Raw genomic sequence first — 22,644 nt, forward strand, 5'->3', positions numbered from 1 at the left:
GGAGATGAGATGGAGAGGAGGGAGATGGAGAGAGAGGGAGGGAGGGGAGAGAGGGAGAGAGAAGGAGGGAGAGAAGGGGGGAGAAAGGAGGGAGAGAGGGGGATAGGGAAGGAGGGAGGGTGAGGGAGAGGGACAGGAGACAGAGAGAGAGGAGGGAGAGGGAGAGAGAAGGAGAGAGGGGGAAAGAGAGAGAGGGAAGGAGGGAGGGAGGGAGGGGGAAGGGAGAGGGAGAGAGACTCTATGAAGATCATTCGATGTTGCCATCTCTTTCAGATAAACTTCTTTCAGGCAGCTATACCAGTGATACTCTCACTCTAGCTTGCATTGTTGTCAGGTGCAGAAATTTGGTTTTAAGTGCACACAATTGGTCAGAAAATTATTTTTTTACTACCATTGACTACTGTGTCAATGGTAATTGGGATCAGGAACTCCACCTTACAGCCCTTCATTGTTAGGTGAACCCCTTCATTAGGCATAATGTCAAATGATCGCCATTTGTGACCTCCTGCCATGAGCCTCTGTGGTGCAGTGGTTAGAGTGCAGTACTGCAGGCTACTTCTGCTGACTGCCGCTGACTGCAATTTGGCAGTTCAAATCTCACCAGGCTCAAGGTTGACTCAGCCTTCCATCCTTCCAAGGTGGGTAAAATGAGGAGCCAGATTGTTGGGGGCAACAGGCTGACTCTGTAAACTGCTTAAGAGAGGGATGTAAAGCTCTGTGAAGCAGTATATAAGTCTAAGTGCTATTGGCTTTGTTTACTGGAAGGGGGCAATTAAGGGTGCAAATAGCAATCAAATGGACTTATGGGACTCTGTCACCATTGTAATTGTGAGCTGGTTGCCAAGCGCTTGAATCACAATCATACGATCACAGGGACACTGTGCCAGCTACGTCAAGTGCCTGTCATAAATCGGCTCAGTCACCTGTGTTGTAACTTGAACAATTGTTGAATGTTTGTTAGTTGAAGACTACTTGAATTTGTGAGCAGTTGCTAAAAAAAAGGAGTCACTAAACAAGGAGTAAGTGGACTGAGATTGACAGAAATTCCGCATTTTAATTATCAAAGATGCTACATTAGCAAAAACTATCTGCGGCAGCAAGAATGCTGTTGTATTTAATTTTGTGAACATCCTTGTATTCACAAGGTAAAATCTCCAAACTGAAATATTAAAACTACCAAATAGATTTGCAAGTTTTAAGATCTGTACCTCTAATTCCATGCAATTCATTTACATAGTGATTTAAATTACTAGTACGCATAGTCACAAGTGCGTTGGCATTATGGATATGTTTTCACAATTCAAATCAGAGCATACATTTACCTATGTTGTTTTCAAGAATCTGAAATGAACATTCACAAGAATCATTGGGTAATATTATCTTGAATTTCACTAGAGTTCCTCCATTTTTCAGAAGTGTCATACTCCTTCCAAAATTCCACCACTACCATAAAACATTTAACCATTAAGTAAAACCACCACCAAGATGGGATTGATCCTTCCCCCCCAAAAAATAACAATTTGAACAATATTACCAAAGACAATTTTTCATATCTTAGATTATTTGTTTAGATTGTCCTAAGAACAGTTGTTTTTCACCTTCGTGTAAATAGCCCAAAGCACGATAGAAAAGGATACACCCATTGCTTAATTAAAGGTTGAATGTCTTTGCCAGACACATTGGAAATGGATTTCAAAAACCCAGATGTAGACACCAGCATTTGACTCCACATATGAGATTGGAACTTCTGGGAAGAAGCGGTGCTAGCAAGACTCAGCAATTTGTTAAAAACCTATGATGAAATTAAGTCAGATTCAGAAAATTGGTCAGTCTCATAAATCTAAACAGGTTTTTAACCTTGAGAAATGCAAATGACAATAATATTAACTATGCACTTTTTAAAAAAGGGGGGGGGATATTCAAGAGTTTGGAAACTGAAAATCACATTTGACTCTTAAACATGGAACCAGACCATTGGTGGGCTGCTGCCTGGTCGGACCAGTTCGGGTGAACCGGTAGTTGTTGGGCCCACCTACCCGCCCCTGCGCTATCCTTCCCATATATAACTAACTTTCTGGCTTGTTCCCCCGATCCACACTGCCCAGTTGAGTTCCGCGCAGTGCCTGCTGTATTCACCGGAGCTGCCTGAGTAGATTAGCTGCATGTTTGATGCTGTGTTTCAGCCCCAAAGAGGCGCTCACAACCAGAAAACCAGTTGTTAACGTAAGTGCAGCCCACCTCTGAACCAGACCAAAAGCATTTAACTTAACTAATTAAGAATAATTAGCAGGAACGTTTTTTCCTATATTTAATGACTTCTGCCTTCTGTCAGTTTCTAGTCTCTGTCATTTAAAACGTAAACATCTGCAGTAAACCTTGATTCTTTTCTTTTGTACTGTACCTCTGATTTTAAAAAAACTGCAAGTTTAGTACTGCTTTTAAACATTCTATGAAGAACAAAGTGAAGCAGAGAGCATCAGAAACACCAAGTTTCAGTATTTCATTAAAACAACATTGCGTTACTTTTTTGAACTAAGCATATCATGTGAATTCAGCTATTGTAAATTATATTTTATGGTTTAACGTTGTGAAAATACAGCCAATAAGTTTAGTGAATTCAGGGTTCAATTAAGCCTTTGCTCAAGACACAAATTAAATCAAATCAAGCCACATCTATTGCATACAATCTCATTATGCCTGCAACTACTTCTTGGCATAAAGCTGTTTCTGAAGATAGATTAGTGCCAAAATGCATCCTGTTTACAAATCAAGCATAAACAGTGTCATGCTGGATCAGCCTAATGGGAATGTTCCAGCAGCAGCAAACTTCCAGCCTCTGACAACACTCAAGAGCTCTCCCTAACTGTTTATCACAATTTCTCATATTTAGATTAATACAGCCTATATTCCAGAATTCCTTTTAGTACATCACTGTTTATATACTCAACGCCCAATATAAAATAAGAAAAAACAAGCTTCTAAAAGCCTTCAATTTATTTTAAAACTGTTTCCATGGGAAAATAGAATAGACTCAGTTGTTTACATCAAGAAGGAGCACAACAGTGTTGTAAGAGGAGATCTGATTACCGGCTTCACTACTGTAGACCAAAAGAGCACATTTGGATGTGTGTACAAAATAATTCAAACAGCAAGGGACTGATTAAAGGGGCAGTCATGTAAAAAAAATAATAATGCCCATGGTATCTAGATTCAGAGAAAGATGTCAAGGCAACAGAATACAGTTGCTGGGCTAATGACCTATTTCATCTGTAAGAAATAGAACTATTCAAACAAATATCAATATGGCAAGTATTTTTCAGGATTTAAATTTTCTCCTGAGCAAACATAAAATGGCAATCCCACAATCTGTTCCCAAAGACAATTTTCATCCATTTGTTTAAATTACAATTATAATGCTTAAGTTATTGTAATCTCTCCCCCCCCCTCCTTGTCTCTCAGAAATCTTAGCTAGCATCATCTGTGTTTGTAGATTAACTATTTTTCTTAGTCAGCTTTATTAACCAACTTCAAACCCTGGTTATGGTCTTATTTAAGCAAAAAATCTCAATGGTTTCTCGTTTGACAGTTCATGTGTCATAATCTCTCAGCATTCATGGAGAGTATATGTTTGTATAGAATGGAAACTATTTTATAAGTTACAAAGAACTGAAATAAATCATTTTAGCACGTTGTAAGTAGAAAAGAAACAAAACACCAATTTTAAAGGAATTAAATATATTTCAACAGAAAATCCAAATACTTACTTGTAACATAAACTCCATGCTTATTCTATTTTCTATCAGTCTTATAACTAGGTGGGCCTTGCATTGAAACATGGTATAATATTCCCAAGATAATGTGTGAGGATGTTTTATAGAAAAGTGTAAATGGGATGCAGGGCTGGAAAATTAAAGCAGGATAATTTTAATTCATGGTGTATTTTAGATGAAACATCTACTGCAGCTTAGACTATAGCAGAAATAAAAAAGGAAGATATTTTTACTAATTCATGAATTACATAAACATTATAAACATCTAGACTATTAAAAACAGAATTCGTATTATTGCAAACTTTATTCACTTCTGAAGAACTTTTAAGGTAAATGCAGAATGTAAAACCAAAATAATAAATAAAAGATTCACATATGTTTTGGAAAAAGCAGTAATTTTCTTTTATGTGAATATTACTAGCATAATGATTCTATGAGCAATTATAAAAAGTGCATTATTATTCCTCTTTATCATCATGCTAAAACAGATGGCTATTCCATAATTCATCTCCAAGTATGTGAATTTTATGAAAAATAACATTTGGAAAAAGAATTCTAATCAAGACAGGAGCAGTTAAGATCAATGTATAAAATCGTTTCAGAGATAGCAATCCTATTGCTGACTTTTACAGCAGTATATAAACAAATCACTAGAATTGTAAAATGTTTAAAGCAGCGAACTAATTGTAAACAGCTAGAACAAACCCCACCAAAGATATAATATACATTAAATGTATAACTAGCCTTTAAATCTCAAATCTGATTCTGTGACAAGGGTACTAAAAGACATCAACAATTTTCAGAGAGGTAACTATGTTAGTATTTTTCAATTAAAATATGAAGCATCTTGTAGGAGCATAAAAAAATTAAGAAATTATAGAATAAGCTTTGTGAATCACAAGCTTACATCTGAATTAAAGTATAATTTAAAAGAAACTTACAAAAACTTTGTCTTAAGACCCTTCTTTACTTGCCATAAAACAACATATTCAACTTTCCCCTCATGCTCCAATTAATAAAATAATATTAATAGTTGTAAAATAAGTCAAATGTTATTCTCATTTCACCGCTCAACCTGTTCCCTTTCACTGGAAAGGTTTTTGAACATATATTCAGTTAATACAGTACAATACAGTATAATACAATTTCACAGGCACACACACACACGCACATACAATAGAGATGTTTGCCAAATGGGTCCTTCACAAGGACCCACCAATAGAAACAATTTTAAGTCTAGGGTCAATTTCTCATTACTATTCTAATAGTCATATATTAATTGCCCTGTAACTCTATCCATTGTTTACTAAACATACTTGTCCTTTTCTTTCCCTCCACCAAAGATTGGATGCAGTAAGACGCCACCGGTCTTTAATTCATACGCCACTATTTTGTCTAGTTCCTGAAATGCAAAACATACTTTGAGCACGTAGTCACAGTAGTTTTAAAAAAACAACGGACTAGATATAGACAAGATCTTAGCTGGTGTCACAACATGCACATCAAGCCATGTGGGGATGAAAAGCACATTCTTTGAACCTAGGGATCTTTTTCTGTTGCTGAAATTGTGAATACGAACCACAAGGACATTCTTATGCTAAACCACATCTGTCCACTAACAGCTGCATTCTAAAATTTTAATCTACCTTTATGGCATGGGTCCAGACTACTTGAGAAACCCTGCTTGCTCTAGCAGAAGGGACATGCTGTGGATCATGATGGCCAAGAACTGCGGCTGGTGGGATCCAGGAAAAGAATCTTTTCTGCCTATGGCACCCACTCTTTGGAAGATTATGCCCATTAAAGTAAACTCCACCCCCCACCACCCACTTGGCCTTCCGCAAGACTATGAAAACCTGGCTCGGCCAACTGATTTGGGCCCCGATGGGGGCGTCCCATTTTGGAAGTGGCCAGTAGACTAGTGGAAGATCCACCCCATTGTACCGTGTTGGTTCTTGTATTCATTTTGTTGTTAATTTTAAGGTTTTACTCAATGCTTGCTACTGTAATGTTTTTAATCTTTTGTTTTAGATCAGGAGTCTCCAACCTCGGCAACTTTAAGACTTCTGGACTTCAATTCCCAGAGTTCCTCAGACAGCTTTTACTCAGCAAAGCTGGCTGAGGAACTCTGGGAGTTGAAGTCCACAAGTCTTAAAGTTGCCGAGGTTGGAGACCCCCTGTTTTAGGTCATTATTTATGTCATTGTAAGCTGCCCAGAGTCGCTCACAGTGAGATGTGCGGCATGTAAATGTAGTAAATAAGTAATTAAAATAAACAGTGATTTGTAATCTGGTTTTTACAGGCCCCTGAGCCTCAGAAGCTATCTCAGAAGTCCATCTGGATTACTTAATCCAGAAGTCTGAAATGACGCTCCAAGAAATGGTTGCTTACCTAACCCTACCACTGATGGCAGAGATAATGGGATAAATTTTCACAGAAAATTTGGGGGACGGATGGGGAAGGATTAATTTGGCTCGCACGTTAATCTGAGCTAACTAAGAGTCAAAACTGACTCAAAGCTCCCACACCCATTCAAGATAAATGAATACAAATTTCCATTAAAAAAAAATAAACTGGTAAGAAAACAGAAGAAACAGAAAAAGAAAAATTGAAGAAAAATCTGATTTAAACTGTAGAAAACGAAACTATACATAGTCCCGTCATGGGATTGCTGCCTTCCCCCCACCCACCCATACTAAGTATGTTAATTCCTAACAGTCAAGGTGAATTGCTGTTTGGAACTACAGAATACTGGATTCCACAACCAGGATGTTGAGTCCAGAGGTGGTATTCAGCAGATTCTGACCAGTTCTGAAGAACCAGTAGCGGAAATTTTGAGTAGTTCGGAGAACTGGCAAATCCCACCTCTGACTGGCCCCGCCCCCATCTATTCTCTGCCTCCTGAGTCCCAGCTGATCAGCTGGGTCTTCTTTGGTTGCCCTGCACAAGAGAACAGAGCTGGAAAGCAGGTTAGTGGGGTGGGGAGGGAATGGATATTTTACAGTATCCTTCCCCTGCTACGCCCACCAAGCCATGCCCACAGAACCGGTAGTAAACAAAAATTGAATCCCACCACTGGTTGAGTCTCCATACATCTGAAGATCTTCCATATCAGGAATGGCTGAATTAGACATTAGACATTTGCTAGAAAAGTACAGAGTTCTCTAAAACGTGAGCCTAATTCTGACTCAATAGATCAGAGTCTTAATTATGTTGTTTCTGACAGCAGGAGGAAGTTCACATAATTGAACACCCCTCTCTATATAAATACTCTCCATATTAAATATTTTTAAAAAAAAATCAAAGGAAATGTTAACATAGAATTGTTCTTCCTAACAATCTAGCAGTTATCTTGTCACAAGTCAAAATCACGCCAAGCACTTTCATGTTCTCAGAGTCTTGTGGATTTTTCTTTAAGGTGACTTACTTAATACTTCGTTGGTGACATTAAATAGGTACCCAAACACAACAAAATGTTGTGTGAAAATGTATAATTAGAGTAAGTTTATATTTCAGAAAGTTGTGTATTTAATTCATGGACCACCCTAGCCTTTAATCCACATTATTTTACATAATAGTTCCAAAGTTAGCACATACTTATACATGTTATTTGTATCTTGGTTTATGTCCCTCTATTTGTGATAACTTTGTTTTAAATATATGAAGAACACCAACAGCTTTGTTGAATTTATCCTCTGGAGATTTAGAGATTCTTGCAAAAGTTCTATCCATCTATCCATCTATTTACCTCCTTAATCCAGTGACGATATTCATTAACACCAAAGGTTTTCTTCATCCAAAGGCCATAAATATAACCAGAGATTCCCTTTAATACCCACTCATCTGACCTGCAAATAAAAATGAAAAAAACAAAATATCTTTTGATACAGAGTAGTCTAAAACTGCTCCTACTAATACTTTGCTAGTGCAAATATTTTCACAGCTGAAAACATTAGTTATTTTCTAATCTCTCTGCTCTGTGAGTTCTGTAAGCAATCTCTTCTTTATCTGATCCTTCCGCTTGCACAGCAGAGAATATGGAGAAAAGGGGATTTCAAGAGAGTAGCTGTTTGCACAGCATATGCATGGCTCTCAGCCTCAGGCTGTGGTTGTGATCATGCTGAGGTTGCAAAGATCATAAATAGTTGTAAATTGGCTGTAAAGTTATTTTTTCAACAACATAATTTGAATGGTTGCTGAACAAGTGGTTGGTAAGTGAGAACTACTTGTACATCAAGACAAGATGAACTGGCATGGATGAATTTACAAAAAGGATAAAATGATAAATAGCTCAGTAAAAACATTAGCCTAGTATAGAATAATTGAATAAACCTGCTATTTTTGCTATTAGCAAAAAGGCCGAAAATAAAACAACCACTATAAAAAATGTTTCTATATAATTTTTTTTGGTGTGAGTATACCTGGAATCTGATGTATTTTCAGTTATACATGTAGTCTTCCATTACTGATCACTTGGTGCTTCAGCGAACACAGCCACAAATTACAACCGGTTCTCAAAGTTTCAATCATGTGTGGTATCCCGGCGGTCACATGATCACGATTTGGACATTTGGAGCACTGTCCCACAGTCAGATGATTGTCATTTATGACCTTTGCAGCCATTTTCCAACATGCAAACTCAATGGAGAAGCTGGCAAAAGTTGCTGGCATATGACGCTATGTTTAACAATTCATGGTGATATACTTAACTGCCAGAATTGATGTTGTAAGTTAGGCAGTTACGTGACTTTTCACTTTACCGCAATATTGCAACTGCCAATCCCAACTGCAGTCAGTAAATGAGAACTACCTGTACTTTCAATTTATCCCTTCATAAATGCTTTCATTTTATGCTAATTTACCAGCCATGTTTTGAGATGCTGGTTGAGTATTTATTTGTTGGGGTCTTTATTCACCCCAAATTCCAGGATAAGGCAAGAAATGTCCAAGTAAATTCAGCACAGCTATCAATCGTGGCTTTCAGAATTATTCGTAAAACCAACGATGGTACTAATGCTAATCTCCTTTATGTTTAGCAGTATGCTCACTCTTCACACATTGAAATGCAAAATTCTTTCTCCAAGATATCCAATTACTCACCAAGACATTCTAGATATAAAGCAGCCGAAGAACTGCTGGGCTAGGGCTTCAGCCAAGCACCTCCTGGTTAGAGGAGTCTCATCTATTATCATGGCACTGTGCAAAAGGTTCGTGCTAATTTACAAACATAAGAAAGTAAATATCAAATGGGGAAAAATTAGAAAAGCAAGCAGTTTTTATACAAATATAAACAAACTATTTTATTCGTGGCTTTATATCATTAGTAGCAGTGATATATAATTGATATCCAGGTACTTCTTACAAAAACCTATCTGTTTACATACTGCTACTGGGACCATACCAATCCTCAACCACTTCCAGGTAGACCCCTGGAGTATTTTCTGTTAGATTCCATAGGGAAATCAGAGTCTATCTGAAGGCCAATGAAACCTGTAGCTCAGGTTTCAAATGAGGGGTCCTTGATGCTTTCTGAGCTTGGCTGTTTTCCTGTTGATGTTTTATTACTCAAACTAGGGTAACATCGCACTGATGATGTTACCTAGTTGAGTAATGAAACGTCTGCAAGAAAACAACCAAGCTCAGAGAGCACCAAGCACCACACTTTCCGAAGAAGGCAGTCAGGCAGATAACAGTACTTTATAGATAATCAAGTAAGAGCCATGGGGGTGCAGTGATTAGAATGCAGTATTGCAGACTCGTTCTGCTGACTGCCAGCTGCCAGCAGTTTAATTCTCACTGGCTCAAGTTGACTCAGCTTTCCATCCTTCCAAAGTCATAAAATGAGGACCCAGATTGTTGGGGGTAATATGCTATCTCTGTAAACTCTTAGAGGGGGCTGTAAAGCACTGTGATGCGGTATATAAGTCTAAGTGCTGTTGCTATCAGCAGCACCTTAAACTGGACCTGGAAACCTACTGGCAACCAATTTGTGACAAAATTCTTACAAACTGAGGCTATTTTACTAAATTGACTAATTCTAACTAGCAAGCAAACAGCTGCATCCAGTGTCACCTGCAGGTTTGAAGTCATCTTTAAGGACAGTCCAACAAACAAACCATGATCATTTTTGTTCAGACAGGGTTAGGGTTTATAATAAATACCAACCTAAAGATGCTCATAGAAGCATAAGCAGCTACTTCAACATAGGCCTCATCTACAAAAACTGTTTTGAAGCAGGAGTAAGGGTAACGACAAGTAAGTATCTCTTCATAGAATTCAAATACTTCATGGAGATATGATGTAGTATGTTTGAGCAGGGGAAGAAGTTGGGGTAAACAAAAATGGGTGACCTAGAATAAATAATAGAAAGAACAGAACATGTAATTCAATAATTAGATGGTAATTAGAGCAAGAACGGGAATAACTTTTAACTCAGCAATGTTTGGCATGTCCTACGGAACATAATAATAGAATACTTTAGAAAGCCAGTGAAAGGACATCAATGATAGCCCTCAATGAATGGCCTTGGCAAACAAGTTGCATATAGTAAAAAGTAACATTAATACTGGAAAATTGTATGGAATCAGGTAACTAAAAATTAATGAAATGTCACTGTTTTTTTGCAAAAACAGAAGAAGGACAAAGGCTGGGAGAAATTTGTTATCAATATATTTGTTTCCTTATTCAACTCTAGCTTTGAAAATTAAGAAATGCCAACAATATGTATTGTATTAAAACTCTCTTAAATTTTGTATATGAATAACGCAACAAAAATGATATCTCAACCGCATTACCCAAACGTAACACTAACACAAATCTATTTCAATATTAAATCAAAATAGACTCGTCCAAAAGCATTACCTCGTGCATGTATGGATCGACAAGAATTTCAAATGGTCCAATAGCCAAGGAGATGTTAGATGCAGCAGTGGGTATTGGCAGCATATAATGGAAAGTCTTCTTTCTCATATCATGAGTGTACACAGTTTCCACTAAATCACCATTTGAGACTGCCACCATTGTGGCGTCGACAGTATATTCCAGTTTCCATGTGCAGAGTTCTGAATATGAATCAACACAAGGAAACCAGAACCTAGAGAGAAAATTGAAAAATAGAAATAATTAGTATTTACACAATAAAGAGAAGCCACAGTTGCATTAATAGATGGAGTGAAATCATCAAAGTCCACAATAAATAATAGTATAATTAGAACCAACAAAAATCTTAAAAACTTGCACCAAGCAAGGGATTTTGTATTTCTTTCCTTAATATTAGGCTAATTTCTTAAAATATTGTGAGATGTTTACCCAAAGTATATAATTGTATTAAACATAATTTATTGCATATGCCATGGACAGCCAAAATCATATAAAATCAGGCACGTTACCAGAGGCTAAAATCGTAAGATTACGTCTGGTTTACTTTGGCCATGTCATGTATGCAAATTCATTGGAGAAGGTAGGAATGGTTAGTGGAACAAGCAAAGGACACGCAAGCAAAGGACACGCTGGCTTGATAACATCAAATCTGATACAAAGTTGAACATCCAACAAATGAAAGAAGATGTGCTTGGCAGGGTAGCATGCAGAGCACTTGCCTATAAAGTCAACAAAAGTCGGACAGGACTAAATTGTTGAAACAACACTATAGCTGCATTAACAGTGATTGTATAAGCAGCTGTCATGGATCCTAAATAAAATCCGTCCCCTTACTGGATTGTATCAATAAACAAAAAGATACAAGAACTGCTTACCTCAAGAAGTACCATAAATCTGCCTTTTTTGACTGAGTTCTTAAGGAGGCTTCCTGTATTAATTGTACTGCCTTTCTTTATAGACAATAAATTTATCAAGAAGGTAAACTATGTAATTGCTGCACTATTTTTTTTATCAGAAGCAGTAAGAACTATTTGTTTAGAAATATCCATAGATAAAAGCATTTAAACGTCAGGATGCAGTCTTACACTACTAAACTTGGACCTCTCTAGGATTTCTATTAAATTATTATTTTATGATAATACTTCAGGAGTCTGTACAGCAAAGAACATTTGTTAATGTATTTTTGGTTGAAGATAATGGTTTCAGTGACCATAATATCCTAGCAAGAAAAAAACACCACATTGTTCAGTAATGCATGTTAAATGAATGTGCATATCTTACTTTGGGGGAAATACCTTAATTGCACTTTAAACCAATGACTTGTTTGCAATCAAAATGAGGAAAAAAGCATGTACCTTGCTACACTGACAGACATCTGTTCAAGTAAATAATATGCTGGTCTCAAACTTTTAATTCAGAATTAGAGGTCATTAGAGATCATATACAATGGCATAATAGTAATAGTTCTATCTGAATGCTAGTTTTATCTGAACTAGTTGAAAAACAATAGATTAATTAAGGCAATACTGAATACTTACTGTAAGAAACAGATTTTAACTATACCACCAATTTTAACTTTTAAGCACTTTTAAAATATCAACACTTCAACTGTAATTTTTTGCACATTACTATAAAGTAAAAACTTTCTACATTAGAGCAAGAAGAATAGCAACCAATTCAACGGAGATTAAACAAAGATGGAATGAGTATTCTAAAATACTGCATAGTAGAGATGTCAACTTCTAAGGTACATTGGAACAATGTTTTTCATGTTTGACAACTTTAAAATGTTTGGACTTTAGCTCCAAGAATTTCCCAGACGGTACAACAATTAAGAATGAAGGTATCAATAGCTTCTGACTTTTAGGATCAATCATCAACAGCAAGGGAACAAACAGGCAAGATATATGTGATGGACAAGCACTGGGTTCAGCAGCCATAAAGACTTTGGAAAAGTTATTTAAATACTGGGATGTGTTTCTATCCACAAAGATCAGATTCATTCTGGTAATGGAATTCCCTGTAACATTCAATGGAAGTGAAAGTTGGACTTTGAAGAAGTAGGATATCCAAAGGCATTTTTTCAAGAGGCAACTGGACCTTCTGGTTTTTCTTTGAAGACGTTTCGCCTCTCATCCAAGAAGCTTCTTCAGCTCTTCTTCTTGGATGAGAAATGAAACATCTTCAAAGAAAAACCAGAAAGTCCAGTTGCCTCTTGAAAAAGCATCTTTGGGACAACCATGAATCTCCATGGACATTTAGGATGGGAAGAATATTCATGTATTGGACTTTGGAGAAGAAATCCGAGAATGCTGTAGACAGTCAAGAAAACAGACAACTGAACAAATCAATCCAGAGTTCTCACTCGAAACACAAATGACCAGGTTCAAATTACCCTACTTTGAGCACATTATATGAAGCACTAGCTGTCTGAAGAACACTCTACTATTAGGAAAGATGGAAGGATGACCAGTAGCAAGGTGGATGGACTCAGGTGGAAGACCTCAAAGACCAGGTTAAGGACAGACTGCCATGGGAGAAAATCTAGGTGGTTGCTAAGAGTTGATAGCGACTTGATGGTGCACCATCAAACAAAAAGAAATAAATAGAAAAAATAAATAAATGTATTTAGTTACATACGCAAAAACTATATAATGCTATTTACCTTTGTTTTGAAAATTGCATTGAACCGAATAGTCCTTGTCAATATATTCTTTTTTCTCATGACTTAGAAATCCTTAAATAACTCTGAAGCAAAATGGGCTTGTTTCAACACTTTCCCACATACACAAGAGAGAAATGCACACACCAGGAAAATTACTTCTACCAGGAGAATAAGATTGCCCAAATCTCACCTTGTAGAGTTTTGATAACCACAAGAGAAAACGTGGGCGCCTCTTTCCGCCAAGCTGCCTTCCACATTAGGTACCACAAAATGTAAACCTCCTTTTGGTTGATCCAAAGAAAAGTTGATGTGTATCTTTAACACTTTTAATTCTGTAGCAGTTAAAAAAAAAAGACCACTGCTTTAAAATGTGTATATATAGTCATCACTGAGAATTCTGCATTTATAATATTAACTTATTTGGAAAGAGAAAAGTAGGCTGCTGAAAGTAGGAATCCTATAAATATATATAGGTAGTCCTCATCTTACAATCATTCATTTAGCGATCAAAGTTACAATGGTACTGAAAAAAGGGGGGGAAATGCTGGTTGCCAAGCGCCCAGATTTTGATCACGTGATTGTGGGGATGGTAACCATTCATTTAGTGACTGTTTGAAGTTACGACAGCACTGAAAAAAAGGGACTGATAACCAGTTTTCACATTTACAAACGTTGCAGCATCCCCATGGTCACGTGATCAAAATTCACGCACCTGGCAACTGGCATGTATTTATGGCGGTTGCACTGTCCTGGGTTCATTTCTAACCTTCCCAGCTGGCTTCCGTCTGACAAGCAAAGTCAATGGGGGAACCCAGACTGCATGATTCCATAAAGGTAGGGATATGCTTAACAACTGTGGCAAAAAAAGGAGATCATAATGGGGGGAAAACTCACTTAACTGCCTTGCTTAACAACAGAAAGGTTGGGCGCAATTGTGGTCATAAATCAAGGACTACCTGTGGTCACCTGGTTGAGAGTTGGGTGGCTATAGAAACTGAATGAAGAAATAAATCTAAATAAATAAAACAAATATTTATTTCACAAATCAGTAGGACCTTGTACTGTACCATCAGCATGCTTCCAAAGCTCTGATGGCACCTTAATACACAACTCTCCATTTCCAGCGTCTGGATCCACAGCACTGACTGCAGCAGCATAGGCATTGGAAAAGTAGTTGAGATTTCGCCTGTAACGTGAATGGGTGGATTATTTCAAGTTTCAGCAAAAACTGGATTAAGAAAAGGCAATCCACATTTGGGAAGCAGCTCCTCCCCAAAATAACAAAACAGCATTCCAAAGTAATAAATCCTCCAGCAAGTACTATGTTTCTAAGACGATACATTCTTCTAACACCCTGGAAAAGCCATTCAATAACCATAGAACATGTGAAGTGTTTTAAGAAAACCCCAAGAAAACTATCACATATTGTATATTCTCATAATATGGATTCAGCACATGGAGCAAACCATCCATGCATCCGTCCACCCACATCCATCTATCTGGTTTACAGACATTCAATCACAATGCACTATAAAACATTAAAGTAAATAAGGATCATACATTTATAAAGTTCAATAAAAAATAAAACTAATCAGGATGGAAAGGAAGGGAGCAAAGTGTGCACAGAAAAGAGATGGGGTATTATCTACTCTATCAGAAACCTTCAAAGTGCCACACCTCCATTGGGGCCCTAGGCTAAATGGCAGAACCATGCTTTCAAGGCCTTTCGGAAGGCCAAAAGGATAGGTGTGGACATCACTTTGAAGTTCCAGGCATGATGTTCCAGAGGGTGGGAGCCACCGCAGAAAAGGCTCTTCTTCTGGACCCTGCCAGCTGAAAAGGGCTAATCCCATCAGGGCGAGCCTGTTTCTCAGCTGGCCTGGACCCATGCCATGCAGTGCTTTAAAGGTGATCATCAAAAACTTCCGGTTTGTCGGCTTCGCGAGCGGCAGGGATTTGCGAAGCTGCGCGATCCCTGCCGCGCTAGCGCGTTTTGGGGCTCCGACCCAGCCGGGATGCGGAGCTAGGCTGCCCTGCAGGGGCAGCTGAAGGTAGGGGGATCCGGAGAAGGGTTTGGGGTGCTGCAGACCCCCCCCTGGCCGGCAGAACCCCTTTTCCCAGGACGGTGCAGCGGCGGTCCGTAATGGCCGCCACAAAGAAGCTGGCAGCCGGGTAAGAATGCGCAGGAGGAAGTGGAGAAAGTGATTGAGAGGAGAAAGTTTTTCTTGGCTCCTAGGACTCTAAGACATATTTAATAAAATTCCTGAAAAGTATGACTTTCTGAATAATACCTGCCAGAAGAGGAAAAAAGCGGCTGCTTGAAGGTGCTGAAAGGATAGCTTTCCCTCTTTTCCTACGGAATAAATAACTGGATATTAAGAAACCTATTTTTTTAGGTGGAAATTGGTTTTAAGCGATGAGTGGGAAGAGAGAGGATTAAAAAGAAAATATTTGTATGCTAAGATTTGTTGGAGCAGATGCCTTAAGGATTTGAAGACTAGAATATATTGTAACAAGACTTTAAACAGATTTGGACTTTCTTTCTCTTTGATTGATATCACCCCAGAAGGAGAAAGTGAGAACTCTGCCTTGGTTTGGACTGATTGATAACTTTGGGACTGTTTTATCTTTTTTATTTTCTTTTGAATATTCTGGTTGTTGTAAGAAGAAAGAAGGAGAAAAGAAAAGAAAAGATTTATAATGGCTCTTTCTGTTGAGGAACTAAGAAATGGTGTGGAAGAAGCTTTCTTTTTCTTAGAAATGGCGCTTACTAATTATCAACAAAAATTACAACAGATGAAGACAGCAGAGGAACAAGAAAGAAAGGAAGGAGCCATCTTTAATGAATCTCAGAATTTGATCCAGAAAAAAGGAAGAGAGAAAGAAAAGAAAAGAAGAGAAAAGAAGAAAACTAAAGGATTTAAGGACTTAAGATCTAAAAAACATTTAAGAAAGGGAAAAATAAAGTGCAAAACCAATATGATGATTGTAAACAAAGGGGAAAAGAAATACGACAGAGAAGGGAAGCGGTAAGGCAGAGGCTAGAAGAAGGGGGGTAGAAAGGTTTGTTGGGAAAAGAAAGAAAGGGAAAAGGTGGAGAAAAGCTACAACGTTTTGAAATTAAATGGAAAAAGGAATTTTTATGGATAATGGATAAAGTATAATTTTTTTTTTTTTAAAAAAAGATTTTGCAAGGTACATAAGATGAGATGGTAGTATTGCAATGGTTTAAGAGTTGATAAGAGATTAAAATGTTAAAATGTTTAAAAATGATTGGTTTTAAAACTTAATAATAGGAGAGGTTTAGAATATTGTTTTAATTAAAGAGTTTAATAAAATTATGGTATTGATGTTATTATAAAATTTTTATTATAGTATTTCTTTTTAATATTTGGATTTATTCTCTAATTATGCACTTAATTGTGTTGGATGTATTAGTTAGATAGAATGTACCAAGCAAAATCTGATTGGGTATTAGATATTATTTTAAAGATTAATTTGATTAACTTAGGGGGAGATAGAAAGGCATCATACTCTGTTTAATGATTTCAGGAGAAACTGATTTTCTTTTTTTTTCATAAGGGATGAGACAAAGGGATGATAAAAATGGACAAAAGATACAAATATAATGATTTAAACTAAGATGATTAATTAAGGTAGAATTAAGAAGTGTGAAATATGTGGAGAAGTTAATATAGAAGGCATAGAATGGTAAATAAAATAAGTAATGATATGTAAGATGAGCATGAATATAATTGAAGTCCATGAAGAGAGAGACACCTGGGTCCAAGTTACTTTCAAAAAGATATTTTTTTATGTTTTGTGTGTTGTGTGTATATGTCTTTTTGGGGGAGAATTGGTAAAAACTTGTAGAAATATAGAATGAGAATAATGGTAACTAAGTCAGAAAGAAACAGATGAAATAATAATAATGATATTGAATAAGAGTAAAGAAAGTAAAGAGAAATTGAATAAGAGGTTTTGGTATATTATATGGAAATGGTTTAAAACAGAATCATAATTTATCTGACTTGTTAAATTTACAAGGGAAAAAAGTTTAAACATGTAATGAATAATGATAATTTGTGTGTTTTAAAAATTAATAAAACTTGTTTTAAAAAAAAAAAAAAAAGGTGATCATCAACACCCTGATCTGGATTTTTTTAAAATTTATTTATTTGTATCTCACCTTTATTATTTGTACAAATATCTCACGGCAGCAAACATACCCATCACATTTCCTCCTATTTTCTCCACAACCCCGTGAGGTGGGTTGAACTGAGAGACAATGACTGATCCAAAGTCACCCAGCTGGTTTTCATGGTGAAGGTGAGCAGGACTAGTCTTTAAAAAAATCTTCGCTATTATTTTCATTTTAGTTTTTTGTTGCTTATTTTCATCTTGCTTTCCCCCCTCAAAATAACATAAACTCTCAGCACCCTCACACACTATGAAGGATATTGGGAGCTGCGGTTCTATAGTATCTGAAGGGCAAAAGATTCCTCCACTTTGTATTCAACAAAACGTGATTCAGAACAGCTTATTTTGGCTAGGTAGAAATTAAGAACAATACACCTACTAAAATTGGAGAGTCCTATGGTATTAAAATATCTCTGTAATTTTTTTAAAATATTTCTACTACATGACATGAAAATGCTCATAATGACTAAATGGTCCAATACTTTCTCTATAGCAAGTTATGAACTGCACAAAATGACCACCATGAACAAAAAGTATTAGAGACCTTGAATTTAATTTTAATGAATTCAGTGATGCTGTTTCAACTTTCCCAAAATATAATACAGTACAAGAAGTTTCTATTGGTAGTTATTATTGCCAAACATCTGCATTCCAAAACATCTCTATTTAAAAGGCATCTGTAGTTCTGAAATCCAATTTATATTCTGCCATGAAAATCACTGATAATGACTGATAGGACATTAATCAGTGTGACCTGTTACTTACTGTTTTGACTCACTGTGACAAACTTCCAGTGTTGGGTCATTATAAATAAAAGCTGCTTCCAAATCATTGACTCTAACTCTATATATCCTGCATTGCTTACTGTTCAGCTTAATTCTATTCAAGTTTGCAACTGTTGGAAATATTGTCAGCTCCACATAGCCCTACAAAAAAACAAAAACAAAAAGAAACCCCATGTCAGACATACTTTATATAATTAGCACAAAGAGATTATAATCAAAGTTGTTTGTTTTTTATAAAACCAAGATGTGCACAAATGAGTCTGTGCAAGGAACAGCTGGTTTGGATTGATCTGCACCCAAACAAAACTTATGATATTTATGCAATGCTGATACATTTGCATCTCAGGTAAAATAGGGGAGGGAGGGATAAGAAGATATTAGGAAAATTGAGGCCAGGTAAAAGCAAGAGAGAATTTCAGTCTTGCCCCAACCTGCTCTGCCTGTTCACTCTGGCATCCCTCTGAATTTTATTCACAGCTAAAACTCAATCAAACTTTTCTGGATTTTCTTTCTTCTTTGGATAGGTGATCCAAAACTGTTAGCAGAACTTTTAGAATGCAATGGTTTGCTTCTGAATCAAAGCAAAACATATTTTCTATTTCATGCGGACCTTTATTTACAGCATAAAAAAAGCAAAAAGCAAACAAAGAATAATTAATGCAAATAGACAGTGTGAAACAAAATTCTTTTTTTCACATCTTCTCTCTGAAGATGTCCTAAACAAGTTGAATGGCTAAGCAGAGATTTGAAACAAGATCTTATAGAATATCAGACTACGACTTTAGATTCATTGTTCTAAATCCGCTAATATTTTATTTATTTTAAAACATTTGTATGCCTCCTATTTAAGGGTAAAACTCTGAGAAACACAATAAAACCACCAAACTACAAAAAAAAAAATAATAATAATAGCCTAGCATGATTTCTGAATCTGCTAATTGTGATGAAATCAAGAAAAATCATTAATGTCCCACATGTGAAGCTATCTATCTGCAGTCTATGCCACAAAGCATTAAGTCAGAAATGTTTCCCTTTGATCTATTTTTTTAACTGAGTCTATCTGAGATGAAGAAACTAAATTGGTCTCAGTAAGGAAGGAAGGTTTGGTATCCATTAGTAATCTATAGTTCTTAACATACTTACAACAACAGATTTTCTCTGAAAATTTATGCTGTTGATGCAAATCACCTGATGGGTTGTGCTAGGGAAAAAAGGAAAATTCAGAATAAAGATTTTGATAAATCTAGGTTAACAGACATACTTAACATTTGGTAATAAAAACAAATTCCTAGCTCATCTTTTGGGCATGCTGTGCATAACCTAATATTTTAAGAGGCCTATAAAAACATTTCCATGGAACGTTTCAGTTCAAGAGTGCCTATGGCTAAGTCTAGACAAAAAGTATTTTCACTATGCCTTATCTCACATTTAATTAAAAAGATATATATGACGTGTAGATATAAAAGACATTTAGCACTAACAGTATAAACACACTGAAATTTCATTTTCATTCATTAAAACAGTTCAGAAATGTATGTTTCTTAATGTTTTGAACTAGGATGGTAAATTATTTCCCTGACATCAAAGCTTTCCTTTCTCACCAAATTTTAGATAAGAATTATCAGAATGTTAGTGAAAGATTTCCAGATTTCAACTATCCAGTTCACTACAAGCATATGTCATACTTATTTCTCCCCAAATTCTCAATTGTCTCAGCTTTCTTGACTGATCAGAGTAACTATACATATAGTTACAGAGTAACTATACATAAATAATCCAAGTATAAATAACTATATATAAATAATCCTATGCTGAAATCAATGCAATACCTTATAGAGAACTGTGTGAAACAAAGAGACCTGTTAAATGTACAAGTAGTCCTCAACTTACAGTCACAATTGAGCTCCAATTTTTTGTTGTTAAGTGACGCACCTGTCAAGTTAATTTTGCTCATTTTACCACCTTTCTTGCCACAGTTATTCAGTGAATCACTGCAGTTAATAACATGATTGTTAAGCGAATCTGGCTTTCCCATTCACTTTGTCAGAAGATCACAAAAAATGATCACATGTCCCTGGGACACTGCAACAGTCAGGTGTCAATTGCCAAGCATCTGAATTTTGATCATATGACCACAGGGATGCTACAAAGGTTTTAAGTGTGAAAAATTGTCACAAGTCACTTTTTAGTGCCATTATAACTTTGAATGGTCACTAAATTAACTGTTGTAAGTCAAGGACTATCTGTATTTATGTTCAGACTACATTAGTCTAAGTAATTCATAAAACTCATACTAAAAATTCAGTTCAAATTGTTTGCGGGAACATGCTGCATATTGCCTCTAGGCACAAAGTTATTCTTGATAAATAAAAAGCTATATCCCAGATATGGAACAAGTCCCCCCCACAAAGATGAATTCTATCTTATATGAAATTGACATCTGTTCATTAAAATATAAGTTCAACAATTTTCTTATTTATTGTTCATACCAGTCTTCAACAAATAAGACATTGGACATTTCAATGATACTTCATGATACTTTAAAAAGGAAACTATAGTTAAGTATACTTATAATTTATAAGGTCTTGGGCTCTCAAACCCTTTGTCTCCTTTCTTTCTGTTCATGATGAAGAGAAGTACTAAATTTTGGTGAAAATCAAACACATATCATCATCCTCTTTAGCAGTCTTTACAAAAGTACTTTCAATTCTTCCTTTTTTGACAAGTTTTTTGTAAGAAAGCATTTTCGGCAGTGAATCTTAAAACAACCTGAAGAAACATCCAGAGGCACTATTACCCATTTAAAAATAGAAAAATAAATGTAAAAATGTGTATGATCAACTTAAGGAGTTATTTAAACCAGAAACTTGGTAACACTGATTCCTAAGACTCGGATATTTACACCTCATATTCAAGATTATAATGTGATGGAATTATATGTAACAAAGCAAGGAACCATTTCTTCTTTAAAAAATTTCCTCTGGTAGTTACAGAACGGCAGATTTATATTGTTGTATTTAAAATATTTATCTTATAAGTAGCAGCTCTTAGCATCCAAATCAAACTGTTAAAACATTTTCTACAGCCATTTAGTTATGCAGTGCAAAGGCTTCTCCTCTTTATAACAGCAAGTTGTATCGTATCACCAAATATTTTTAGGCTGAACTGTTAGCGCTGTTCACATCTGAAGAAAAGGACATTAAAGTAATCCTCATAGCTGAATATGTTCCAACTACAAATCCGGTCGGAATCACTTCCAGGTAATCTTACAATATTTCCAGACTTATTGTGTGGGGACTTTCTATTATAATCTTTTGATCCTTAGCAACCATTTGGATTTAATCACCAAGGGAACATCTGACTTAAGTAAAGGGTACGTCCAGCTGCCAGGTCTTCTCAAAAGGCTTCTTAAGGTCTCATTTTCCTGAGGGGTTCAAAGCAAGTTTGGAGATATCAATTCACAGCAAGTTAAACTGGTGGGGGGAAAAAGAGGCCAACGCAATGGGGCTCCAGCTGCACCGGAGAAGGAGAGGCGGCAGGGACCTCCGACAGGCAAGGAAGCTTGTTCGGAGAGGAAACGGCGGCTCGTAATGAGAACCACTGAGAAAAGCGAGAGATATTCCGGGAAGCCACCGGGCGTCTTCTGAAAGCAGCGGCGTTTAAACCCTCCAGGAGAAAGTCGCAGGGATGTTTCCTCTCGGGCAGGCGGCCGGCGAGAGACGTCTCCACGTCCGCAACTCCACGGAGATGAGCGAGGCTTGGCGGCTCTCCTTAAGCCACTTCCCCACGGCCGATCGGCACCTTCCTTTCGTTAGACATATTGGGCGCCATATTCCCTGAGACTTTTGATCTTTCACCCCGGGGCAAAGGTCAAACTCTCCTCCTATTAGAAGGAGTTATCGCCCTCTTGCTTTCAGGTCCGGAAACACAGTCGCTCAAGATAAGCGAGACGAGAAGAAAGGGAAACCGAAGGGAATGACCCATGCGCAGTAGAGAAACTGTTTCAAAGGAAGGCAGCGCGCATGCATCCCAAGCTAGGAAGCTCATTGGTAGAGGGGGAAAGGCTGCGATTGGCTGAGCGAAACCAATCGCGCTCAGCGTTGGCGGGGGATTATTTCGCGCGTATTTTTGAAGGCGAGCAATGCAGCATTGCTTACTTCATTTTTAGGCATCTGTAACAACACTCAAGTTGTTTCTGAAGGTCTATATAGCAGGAGTCTCCAAACTTGGCAACTTTAAGGCTTGTGGACTTCAACTCCCAGAATTCTCCAGCCAGCTAAGAGAATTCTGGGAGTTGAAGTCCATAAGTCTTAAAGTTGCCAAGTTTGGAGACCTCTGGTCTATG

General features: G+C 36.8%; 1 protein-coding gene across 4 annotated transcripts in view; it reads right to left on the reverse strand.

The window, feature by feature from the left end:
- Positions 1–21,056, reverse strand: part of TAF2 (TATA-box binding protein associated factor 2) — a 62,802-nt gene extending 41,746 nt beyond the window's left edge. For 2 of the 4 annotated variants that reach the window (XM_087962130.1, XM_087962129.1), the window contains exons 1-12: positions 20,871–21,056; positions 19,443–19,496; positions 18,280–18,440; positions 14,382–14,500; positions 13,505–13,646; positions 10,632–10,863; positions 9,936–10,120; positions 8,871–8,984; positions 7,519–7,618; positions 5,087–5,172; positions 3,765–3,900; positions 1,638–1,792 (exon numbers count right to left, since the gene is read on the reverse strand). In XM_087962130.1, the coding sequence (XP_087818256.1) occupies positions 1,638–1,792; positions 3,765–3,900; positions 5,087–5,172; positions 7,519–7,618; positions 8,871–8,984; positions 9,936–10,120; positions 10,632–10,863; positions 13,505–13,646; positions 14,382–14,500; positions 18,280–18,440; positions 19,443–19,496; positions 20,871–20,924 (1,538 nt within the window). In that variant the 5' untranslated portion in view covers positions 20,925–21,056. Of the gene's footprint in view, positions 1–1,637; positions 1,793–3,764; positions 3,901–5,086; positions 5,173–7,518; positions 7,619–8,870; positions 8,985–9,935; positions 10,121–10,631; positions 10,864–13,504; positions 13,647–14,369; positions 14,501–18,279; positions 18,441–19,442; positions 19,497–20,870 lie in introns of all 4 variants that reach the window. The other 2 variants (XM_087962128.1, XM_087962127.1) reach the window with 1 other exon arrangement.
- Between the last annotated feature and the right edge of the window lie 1,588 nt (positions 21,057–22,644).

Source organism: Notechis scutatus, chromosome 3, assembly GCF_049901735.1.
Source record: "Notechis scutatus isolate UNSWTSFEM ecotype Mainland chromosome 3, rNotScu1.2, whole genome shotgun sequence".
In the NCBI taxonomy this organism is placed as follows: domain Eukaryota; kingdom Metazoa; phylum Chordata; class Lepidosauria; order Squamata; family Elapidae; genus Notechis; species Notechis scutatus.